Source organism: Rhinolophus sinicus, chromosome 17, assembly GCF_057876585.1.
Source record: "Rhinolophus sinicus isolate RSI-liver-muscle chromosome 17, RSI-T2T, whole genome shotgun sequence".
NCBI lineage: Eukaryota > Metazoa > Chordata > Mammalia > Chiroptera > Rhinolophidae > Rhinolophus > Rhinolophus sinicus.
This window is the reverse complement of record NC_142517.1, coordinates 5,190,012-5,201,631: the sequence shown is the minus strand read 5'-3', so window position 1 is coordinate 5,201,631 and position 11,620 is coordinate 5,190,012. Positions and strand designations below refer to the sequence as shown.

The 11,620-nt window shown below is 45.6% G+C and overlaps 1 protein-coding gene across 2 annotated transcripts; it reads left to right on the top strand.

Annotated features, from left to right (window-relative positions):
* Positions 1–1,218: 1,218 nt before the first annotated feature.
* On the top strand, positions 1,219–9,395 carry GET1 (guided entry of tail-anchored proteins factor 1). 2 transcript variants are annotated; one of them, XM_019716700.3, is made up of 5 exons: positions 1,219–1,406; positions 5,179–5,344; positions 6,220–6,287; positions 7,844–7,958; positions 9,304–9,395. In XM_019716700.3, exons 1-5 carry the CDS (start codon positions 1,305–1,307, stop codon positions 9,339–9,341), a joined length of 489 nt encoding a protein of 162 aa, XP_019572259.1. In that variant the 5' UTR covers positions 1,219–1,304; the 3' UTR covers positions 9,342–9,395. The 2 variants fall into 2 exon arrangements, with proteins under 2 accessions (XP_019572259.1, XP_019572258.1); XM_019716699.3 differs by having other exon boundaries at positions 1,221–1,406; positions 9,234–9,395.
* Positions 9,396–11,620: the final 2,225 nt, after the last annotated feature.

Here is an 11,620-nt window from a genome sequence, read left to right as displayed (position 1 = left end):
GCCTGTCTGTTGTCTTTTTGCATCCGTCTAAGATAACATACCCTTGGAATGTCAGAGTAATCCCCTTTTTCAGGATCCCTCAGGGCACAACCCACCACACCAGAGCATGAGACCACAGCACCCCTCATTGTTATCTTGTCCCCCGAATACCATCCCCATGTGTTGTAAATGTCAATTATTAACTATCCTATACCCACCAACGTTAAAGAGTCCGTGTTTTTCCTTTTTACTTTTTATCCAATCCCAGAGATTCCCCCTCTTTGTTTTCTCCCACCCCCTTAATCTACCACCCATGGATTTCATGTAACCTTCCTTACGAGACTCCTTGGATTCTAATGTATAAAAGAAGCTGCAAAACTGCCATTCTCCAGAGCATTTCTCAATTTGTTGAGATTTTGCTTCCCAGCTGTAATGCAGGGCCTCTGGTCCCACTCCCGGCATAAGAACGCAGGATATGGTGAGGCCCAAAAGAAACACCAATGGAGCCATAGGTAGGAGACTCATACCACTATATTCTGGCTGGCTGCTGGGTTGGAGACACAGGAAGCTGGAGCCACATGATCTGCAACCTGCCCTCCACTTCTCTGCCAACCAACAACCAACGCAGCCACGGCAGTTCTATCAGTGGCTAATGGCTAACTGGTTACAGCTAATTAATGGCCAACTAGTCACAGCTGATGGCCATCTACTACCCCAGGCAGCACCTTTCCACATGAGGTGGAGAGCCTGGAAACTGCTTTCTGGGACTCTGTCCCCACACCAGCAATTGTCAGTTTGACTCAAATAAACTCACTAAAATTCTCTACAGGTTTGGACGTTTCTTACGTCAACAACCTAAATGTAGGTTAACTATTTTATTATAAACAATGCTTTTTAATTAATACTTATTTTTTCAGGTGTTCGGTTTTGTAAACTGCTTAGATTTATTAGTGTTTATTTTTCAAATGTAAACTTAATATATTTTACATAATTACTAAGAAAACATTTTTTACAGTTACCTGCCACTATAATTAATTACACTAGTTTTCTATGTCTAGAAAGGTTTATTTTAAAATAAATTTATTTAGGAATAAAAGTGAGTCAACTAAAAGGCTACGCAAGCCCGGAAGCCCAGAAGCCCAAGGAATTAGCCAGGACCAGGTGGAAAAGAAGGCCCCGCCTTCCTACTAGTGCGGCGCAGTGCGCAGGCGCGGCGGACGCGCCTCGGCGGCCCGCTGGCCTCACTGCGCAGGCGCGAGTGCGAACGCCGGCGTGGTCCCTATGGAGCTGCCGTAGGGGAGCTCGCGCTACCGGGAGCGTCAGGGATGAGCCCCGCGGAGGCCGACCACTGGGCGTGGCTGCTCGTACTCAGCTTTGTGTTTGGGTGCAATGTCCTCAGGATCCTTCTCCCGTCCTTCTCCTCCTTTGTAAGTGGCTGCGTGGTGCTCCAGGGGCCGGTGGGTCGCCGCGTCCGTCCTCGGCGAGCCTGGCGCAGACGCCGGCTTGTCAGACTGGCCGCGTGAGGGCCGCCAGAAGCCTGTTGATTGAGCTATTCTGCGTTTTAAGAAAGAAATACATGGTAAAACTGGTCACGTTTTCACGTGGCAGCAAGCTGCAGGCTGGGAGGTCCCTGCGCCCCGCCCTCAGCCCTAATTTCCGTTATTTCCTGGTCTTCGGAGGCACCGAGCAGCCCTTGGCGGGCGCAGCATGGCGTCCAGCGTCTGCCGCGAGCCTCGGTCTTCCTCGCAAGTAGAGGAAGCTTTGCCAGGCCCCGGAGAGAGGCTCTCAGGGTGCAGGAGCCCCCGTTCTGCGGGATGGGACGGGGTAGTTGACAGTGTAGAGCGACAGTTTCAGGACAGTGGTACTGTGTGGTGCTTCCTGTATCCAAAGGAGCGACGGGTCCTGGGTAGCTCTGCCTCTCTGCGGGGCGTTTAGCCAAGGGATGAGGGCGTCACCTCGTGTCCAGCTGTCACGGCTGCTGTGAGAAGTGAATGTCATCCCCTCTTCCTTCACCTCCCAGAGGAGTCGGACTCAGAAATTCATCCAGCTAGTGACCATCAGGCTGGAGATTTGATCCTCGATTTGTGATTCTGCTAGTTCTGCTCTGCCTACTGCAGCATGAATAGGGGGCTTGGATGGCAAATTTGATGGGGGGATGTGTGTGTGGGAGAAACATAGGGAGCTGTTGCCTGGGGAAGGGCGCCCTCTGTTGGCCCCCAGCGGGAGTGCGAGGCAGAGTCAGACTGAAAAATTGGGTGCACGTGTTGTAGTATTATTCTGGGAAACTCCGTTCTCCCTGCTTTTTCTCCTGATACAAATTGCTACTGGTGGGGGGTATTTAAGACTCAGCAGGATTTCTGCTTCTTTAGTTTTATTCTGTCGGTATTCGTTGAGTGCCTGTTTTGTGTAAAGCTCTGTTTTAGGGCCTTACTGCCCCTATTCGGAGGCATAGGGACTTCTCTCTTAACCCCATCCCCCTTCAGATCTTTCCTGATGCCATCTAGTCTTTAAGATGATGTCCCAAGTCCGTAGCATTGCATAAGAGACCCTTGAAGAGCTGGCCCCTGCCCATCTTTCTTCTTTGCAAAAAAATTGTGATAAAATATAGGTAGTGAACGTTTACCATTTTAACCATTATTAGGTGTACAGTTCAGGGGCATTAAGTTCATTCACATTGTTGTGCAGCCTTCACCACCATCCATCACGTTTTCCATCTTCCTAAACTGAAACAGTACCCATTACACACTAACTCCCCATTCTCCCTCTTCCCAGCAACCACCATTCTACTTTTTGTTTATATGAATGTGACTATTCTAAGTACCTCAAATAAGTGAAATCATATAGTATTTGTCCGTATATGTCTGGCTTATTTCACTCAGCATAATGTCTTTAGGGTTCATCCCTCTAGTAGCATGTGTTAATGTGTTAAGATTTCTTTCCTTTTTTTTTTTACAAAAAGTTTACTGTTGATAAATTTCTCTGGAAAAAGCTGGGAGTACTTGCCACTTGGATTGGCCCAGAAGAGAAAGAAAGCCGGCAGAGCATTGTCTTCCTTTTTAAGGCTGAATGTTATTCCATTGTATGGATAGACCACGTTTTGTTTATCTGTTCAACTTTTGACGGACATTTGGGTTGTTTCCACCTTTTGACAACTGTGAATAATGCTGCTAGGCCATAGGTGTGCAAATATCCCTGCCAGTGTGTTTTCAGTTCCTTTGGGAAAATACCCAGAAATGGAATTGGTGGATCACATACTAATTCTACATTTAATTGTTTTGAGAAACTGCCATACTCTTTTCCACAGCAGCTGCACCACTTTACATTCTCAGCAGCCGCGCACAAGAGTTGCAATTTCTCCACATTCTCCGACACTTATTGTAGGTTGTTTTGATGCTAGCCCTCCCAATAGATGCAAAGTAGTATATCATTGTGGCTTTGATTTTCATTTTTCCTAATGATTGATGATGTTGAACATCATTTCATGTGCTTATTGGCCATCTGTGTCTCTTTTTTAGAGAAACGTCTATTCAAGACCTTTGCCCCTTTTTAAATTGGGCATTAGGAGCTGTCTCCAGGGGAAGGGCGCCCTCTGTATGCCCACAGCAGGAGTGAGGGGCTGTTTGGTTTTTGTTCTTGAGTTGGGAGTTTTTATATTCTGGATACTAATTCTTTGTTGGCTATATGATTGCAGTTGTTTTCTCCCATTTTGTTGGTTTCCTGTCCATCTTTCTTGCGGTATCACCCCCATCCTTCCTGTGTACCGCATCCCATCTCACCTCATGTTGGAGCCACACACAGCTAACCTCAATTGCACAAAGGGCCTATTACTTTTATATTCCTCTATGAGTTGTGCTAATTTCTCATCAGCAGAGGGGAAGTTGGAGTGTGTGTTTGGGATTTGCAGCAGCTGTAAACGAGACCTGTGATCATCTCCGGCTCCTTCCCCAAGCCCGCACCAAACCCATGCTCTGCAGCTAGTCCACTGTCACACGAGGCTACTGCTGCAGGCTAGACTTACTAAGAAAGGCACGCACTACCCCTCTAGTGGGGCAGCTGGTCCCCTGGCCTGAGGCCCTGGAGGAAGACTCTGATGCATGTGGAGTCCTCAGCCCAGCAAAGCCTCGCAAGGTCCTGGGAGGGGATCTCACCCCACTGGAGTGGGGGTGGTGCCTGGGTAAAGACACCCCAGTCCCTGGTATTGACTTGGAATTTTCCTGAGACTTTTTTCTTTTCAAGCTGGTCACAGGACACACAGATAAGCGAGCCATGGTCACTTAGTAGGCAATCCGGGACTTTCTTTAGCCAGAGGAGGGGTCAAAGACTCCCAACCGGGAGAGCCCTCTCTGTTTGGGGTGCAGGGAGGAGTACTGCGCAGGCGTCTGAAGCCTGGTGCTGCAGAGGGTCCGGAGAGCGTCCTGGTCAGTGGGGTGCACTGTGCAGGCGCCCCAGGACCGACAGTGAGAAAAGTGGCTCCCAGCTTCCCCAGTATGTTTACTTTATTTGATCAATCATTTGTAACTACGCTCCCGTCTCCTGTGCCGCCCCCTCTCCAGCCCACATTGGGCTACGATATGTGTTTGGCAGGATGACTTCCTCTTATCTCGGTCACGCCCCTCATCCTGCTCCGGCTCTGACTCCATGCCCGGCTGCCCTTTCTTTAGACCTCCACAGCACTGTGCTTGGCTCTGACGCCACCTCTTACCACCAGGGTTTCCCTCTGCGGGAATGCCCTCCTCACTGTACTTGGGCTCTGAGTCCCCATGCGGGGCCACTCCCTCGTCACTGGCTCCCTGCACCCCTACCCTGCTCTGCCCACCTAATTTAGGATGGAATTCTTCAGGGAGGGAAGAAAAAGTGTGTTCCTTGTACCTGAATGACAGCTCTGGGCATGGAAAGGGTTTCATTTTCTAATGACAATTTTACAGTTATAGTGAAAGGTACATGAATATGAACCATAGCAATCCATAGTGATGTCTGCAAACGGAAAAATGTAATGTGAATACAATTGAGATCGGAGGGCGTTTTTGTCTTTGTGGTTGTTGTAGGGAGCACGCCCAGGGCAAGGCAGCCGAGGCTGGCTATGTAGGTAAAGGGCGGCTTGCCCACTTGAAAGAGACAGCAGATAGGATGGTGGAGGAGGTGGGGGAGAATGAGTGCCCCGCGTGGCAAGGCACTGATGCCAGCTGTCCACCCCACCAGATGTCCAGGATGCTGCAGAAGGATGCAGAGCAAGAGTCTCACATGAGAGCTGAGATTCAGAATATGAAGCAAGAGCTCTCCACCGTCAACATGATGGACGAGTTCGCCAGATACGCCAGGCTGGAAAGAAAGATCAACAAGATGACAGATAAGCTGAAAACTCACGGTACTGTTTTCAGTTGTAGCATGTGAAGCTTCATGAGAGCTGATTCATAGAGAAATCTTTATATAAAGAGTTGTAGAATACATGCGTTGATTCTTGGATGTTCTAAATGTTGATGCAAACTTTTAAGTTGTCTAAAAGAAACCCAATAATAATTAGTACTTTCTCTTTGTTTGCTGGTGAACCTTTGCTTCCTGCACACAGAATCATCCAGGATCCTCTCAGAGTTTCTTCTGAGCCAGCTTGTTCGGTTGTCATTTTCAAATTCAGCACTTTTCTGAGAGAAGCCTAGAAAGAATGTCATAGTGTCTCCTCAGGGCCTTTTCTAGAAAATGTCTAGAAAATGCCCAGCAGTGTCTTTATCCGAGTGTAAACTTCAGGGCAGGGCCCAGGTCTTACTCATCATTATGTTCGTCATCGTCCCTAACAGTCTGCTGTGATGAAGACGATTTTCACAGGGCAGCCAGGGTGCTGGGAGCGTGCCCGGTGAGACAGCTGTCTCCATGGCTGGTACACAGGCAGGGTGGGGCGTGCCCAGGCCGGAGACAGACTGGACTCCCCTTATGGATTAGTGTTTCAGTGTAGACCGGGAAATCAGAGAAGAACATTTAGTCCTGTTGGTAAGTGCATTGTAAAAAGAATCTCTGATTTAGATGAATAGTCTTAAGGGTTTTCAAAATTAAAGCTCCACATCTCACCATCTGTGTGTGATTTTATTTTAAATAATGGCATAGTGGGTGACGTTTAAGAAATTTGATTTTGTATTTACATACATAATTAGAAAATATTTTGTGAGAGGAAATGTCACTTTGTGTATTTCAATATTTCCTTCATTTTTCAGGACTGACATAATCATTTCATCCTGCTTTTCCTTTCAGTGAAAGCACGGACAGCTCAGTTGGCCAAGATAAAATGGGTTATAAGTGTTGCCTTCTACATATTGCAAGTAAGTGTCCTATTGTGTCACCTGGGGTCATTAAAGTTGATAATAGACTGTGCTCCGGAACTGTGCCGCCCCCAGAATCCAGGTCTGGGGATTCAGGCTCTTCCACATTCAGCTGCTGTGTTGTCATCCTACCAGCACGTGACTGAACACTGTTAGACTAAGTTAGGCTAAAAGAAAGCCTTTCCCTTGATTAGAGTTGGGAAATACCACGATTAAGCAAATGAGCACTGAGGTGACTTCTCTGGAGTGCCTTATATGGCCTCTGTTCCAGTGCAGGTTTGGGAGGCTGGGGGATAAAGGGACAGGATCTTAATTAGACATTGTGTTTTCTGAGATGGCCAGTGATTTGGGCCAGTGCTTCTCCCATGATGCGACCATCTACTCTCCAGGTAGGGAGCCCCTTGTTCTCACTGATTCACAGCTTTCTTGTGCTCATCCTACTTCCTGAGGAACTTACTGCTTCTGCTGCTGTTTTGCCCTGAGGCTGTGGACACACTAATGATGCTTTGAGAGCTCTCTGAGTGACCTTTTCTGGGGCAAAGATGCAAGCCCAACACCCCAAAGCCCTGGTTGTTGGGTACAGCGAGTACACTGATTCTGTGGCACTGCCACTGATACGAGATGGCTTTCCCAGGGGCCCTGTTTTAGGTCTCCTCATCTGAGTGGCATATGCAGGGCCACCAAGGGGACAAAAATCAAAGGAAGGAAGGCTACTAGGGAAAGGAGGGAAAGGAAAGTATCATTTCTCTACCCACCATTTAAACTTACAGCGGGCACAGCTCTGTAAGCGGATGCCAACCCTCAAGGGTGGGTGGGAGAATTAAATAGGTTTTCAAGGATCTTAGAGGCATACGATTGCCTTTGTCATTCATAAGGTATATTAGGCATAGTCTGGCTACTTAAAGGAGACATTCAATGAGAAAAGAACACGTGTTATGGGAGACCTTGGGTATTTTACAGGCTAGTTTAATAGTGTATACAGTTGACCTTTGAACAACATGGGTTTCTACTGTGCAGGTCCACTTATATGTGGATTTTTTTCAGTAAATAGTTGGAAAATTTTTTGGAGATTTGAGATAATTTGAAGAAACTTGCAGATGAACCACGTAGCCCACCAATATTATGACAGCTGTGTGATGAGTACATTAAAAGTGTACATGTTTTCTCCTATCATTTTCTTGATAACATTTTCTTTTCTCCGCTCACTTTAAGAATGTAGTGTATAATACATATAACATGAAAGTATGTGTTAATCAACTGTTTATGTGACTGGTAAGGCTTCCAGTCAACAGCAGGCTATTAGTAGTTAAGTTTCTGGGGAGTCACAAGGTATACTGGAGTGTTGACTGGGGAGGATCAGCGTCCCTAACCTCCTCGTCACCTGAGGGTCAACTGTATATGTTATTGTGGCTGTTGGCGGCAAGGACTGGATTGATAGGGCTTGAGGTCATCGATGAGGAGGGCTTCCTTCGTTTGTTCCCAGATTTCCCCGTCTTTCTTTGTGATTGGTTGCGTGTGTGGGGGGTTGTTTGCACTCACCAGCAGTGTCTTTGCAGGCTGCCCTGATGGTCTCACTCATTTGGAAGTATTATTCTGTCCCTGTGGCTGTGGTGCCAAGTAAATGGATCACTCCGCTAGACCGCCTGGTGGCATTTCCTACTAGAGTGGCAGGTAAGAGTCTTCTGGAAAACATGGTGGAAGAATGTGGATAGGCTTCTGTAGACGCATGTGTTAGAAGATTAGGTCAACTTGACATCATCCTCAGCATCCGTTTCAGCAGGGAGCAGTGCTTTGTGTCTCAACCGCAAGCAAGGCTGGCAGGGAAGAGACTGAGAACTCGAGAAGCTGCTTCACTTGCGTGGTGTCGCCAGACTGTTAGTAGCAGAGCTGGACTTGAACCCTGGTCTGCTTTTGGAATCTAAGCCCAGTACCTGGAGTCTGACACCGCTTCCAGTCCCCACATTTTGGGACTGCTTGCCACTACAGCATTTACGGCCATTGGCCATTCTTTTATTTTTGAGAGTTAGAAGTAGTACATGTCATTGTAGAATGACTAGAAATAAGAACAATGAAAAAAATCTCATTAGCTACAATTGCCCCTCTTAACCTTGTGGTATGTTTTTTCCAGATTTTTTTCTATTTATCATCTTTATATAGTTAAGGTAACCTGGCACATACAATTTTTTTGCCTTGTTTTACTTAATATTGTAAACCTTTCCCACATAAACAAACTTTAGTAAGGAATTTTGAATAGCTGTTCATCATTTGAATGTGTCATAATTTACTAATTTCCCTGTTAAAGGATATTTATTTAGGTCCTAATTTTTTATCAAGAATAATGCAGCAGTCAGGTTTCGGTTGTGATTTGTGATAATGCTGGAGGTGAATTACTAAGTTAAACGGGATGATTATTTCCAAGATTTCCAGTTTAGCCTCCCCCCTCCCCTCCCCGCCCGTCTCCTGTCCCATCATTGGACACAGCCAGAGGGCAGTTCGGGTGAGCTCTCGTTGGTGCGGAGCAGAGGAGTCACAGGCTGCCGCTCCAGGCAGCCAGCAGGCTGTTGGTAACCTCACAGCCTCATCCCTGTCTCTCCTTTCTCAGTGGGGCAAAAAGGTGTGGGTAAACACTGGTTCCTTACAAAGCGTTGTTGAGAAGGGAAAATAGTCTCCCAGGGTGGTTTCGCGGTCTATTAACAAAGAATAACGCAGGAAAGAAACGCATTGCTCGCTGGTCTGTGTAAGTCCTGCTTAATAGAGAACGCAGCCCGGTGAGTCCATGGAAAGGCTGATGAATTTGAACTCACTAAATACAAACTTGCTTAGCCCAGCACTGCTCAAAAAGCATTACAGCGCTCTTATTTCCTTTGAGTTAAAGATGGCAGGCAGAGGCAGGGCACGTGCGCAGAACGCTTGGTATGCTCTCTGGCTGAATTTCTGTATTTTCAGGTGGTGTTGGAATTACCTGTTGGATTTTAGTCTGTAACAAAGTTGTGGCTATTGTGCTTCACCCTTTCAGCTGAAAAAGAAGATGAATACAGCAAAGACCCTTTTTAAAAGGAATTTTCACTTCGGTTACAAATCTGATTTACACTCTTTTTTTTTTTTTTTTTTTTTAAAAGAAACAAAAGTGCACAGGTTAGTTCTTTGTTGAACCTGTTTGTTCTTGGACTCTGAGATTCTTGTAAGAATTACGATTTGTACCCTTGTCATTGAGCCCGAAAGGTCAGCCTGTCACGCCTGTGAACGGCCAACATAGTAGCAGATGTGTGATGAGAAATGTGTGGCATTATGGGCATCTCCATGTGGTTACTTGTGATTTGCACTTGGGGCATCTTTTAAAGGTCACAATGCCAGGTGGAAAGTCACAATTTTTAATAACTTAAGTACCTTAAAGACTTCATGCTCTTTTTAATGCAGATTAGACGGCAACTTAATCTCACTACAAGGGTTTGAACATACGTTTTTTAATCTCATGTGGTATTACTAGAAGAATAACACTAGCTGACATTGCCTGTACTTTTTCCTTCTGTTTAAAAGTCGAATGTTGGGCGAGCTTTTGCATAGTGTTATCTACTTATGAGAAGCGGTTGATCTTTCCTTACTATGTTTTATAAATGTATTCATGAGATCACAATGCATTGTTTTGTGCTTGAATTGTGTATTTTGTATTTAAAGCATTTCAAATGAAGTGTATTTTATAAGCATTTAATATTTATGCTCCATAAAATGGGACAAAGTTAAAAAACAAAGTAGGGTTAATTTAAATGGATACATGTTTGGCCCATAAACTACAATTCTGCTAAATATTTTTCAAACACCTTTTTCTAGTTAAAATCTTTGCATGTGCTTGTGTGCCTTTCTTCCTTACAGCCACTTATTTGCTGTGACCAATGTGTAACTGTGACAAGTGGCAGAGGGCTTTAACTGCTAACTTAAGGGGGCCACACTTAGCTGGGAAGCTGAATTCCACGACTAGTGTTTAAAAGACTCTACTTGTATTCCCGTGTTCCCCAGTGATCTAATAAGTAGCTCATTATTTCTCTAATTGTGCTGCGAAACACAGAGTGCTGTGCTCCTTTAGTGTGTCGTCCGCAGAGTGGGGTTCCGGTGCTCCCGGTCACTCAGACTCACTGGGCACCAAGTTGACGTGGCTTGAATAAAGGATGTGGAACAGGAAACAGCCTTATGTAGCAGAGACACCACAGAGGACTCAGCCACCAGCTTCCGCCGGCTCAGTCACCACACAGGGTACATTCTGACCAAGAGGAATGAGAAGCCAGCCTGAGGGGGAGTTGACAGCAGCCGAGGCAGCTGCGGGGTCTGGGGTCTGTGACAGGTCCCAGGCCTGACACCCATTTTCAGGAGCTGCAGGCACAAATGGCAGGTGGTGCAGTCGCAGTCGGGCGGCCACGTGCAGCCCACCCAGGGACGTCCGTGGACATGCATCGGCACAGCCTCCCCGACAAGGCTCTTATTTATCTCCTAAGGATCTACTCTTTCAGTTAATGCTGCTAGAATTTTGAGAAATGTCACTGAGGCCAGAGGAAAAGATGTACAGTTCACAGCTGTTACCCCTTCCATGTACATGAATAGTTTGTGAAGATTCAATATGGTTAAATGTCTGTCCTGTTTCACATCATTGTGGTTCCTCAAAAACTGTATTTGTTTTTAAATAGATAATAAACATGGTACTGAAGTCAAAAGATACAAAAAGGAGTGCAATGAAAGTATGTTTTCTGACCCTTTCTTGTTACGGCGCCCAATTTGCCAGTTTCCCACTGTTACCAGTTTCTTAGGATTCTTCCAATGATATTCCATACACTGATGAATATTGATGTGTGCTTTTAAAATAAAATCTTTTAAAATTATAAAAGTAGTACCTAAAAGAATAACTTTCCTGCTTTTTTTTTTTTTTTTTAAATCCTACTTGGAAAGTACAGAAAAGGAGTAAGGAAGCACATTCTCCCTTGAGAGCTGAGATTGCTGGTAGCGTTTGTGCTCTTCCTTTTTTCTGTATGTTATGGATGGCAGTAGGTTTGTGGTCTGGTTAAAAATACTGGGGATAGCTTTATATGAAATAGACATCTGTTTGATTTAAAATATCTAAGGCTCTCTTCATGCCAATTGTTTGCTTTATACTTACAGTAAATCAAGCAAGAAAATCTTTTTATATACAAATCCACAGTCATTTTTGTGTGGGGTTAATAGGATACTCTGGTTGGCGGCACAAGTTTGCTGAAATGCTGGTCAAACTAGCCTTGTATGGTTTTTCTTACATTTGCAACTGTGTGTGTGTGCTTGTGTGTGCGCGTGCTGACCTTCCCTTCCCTTCC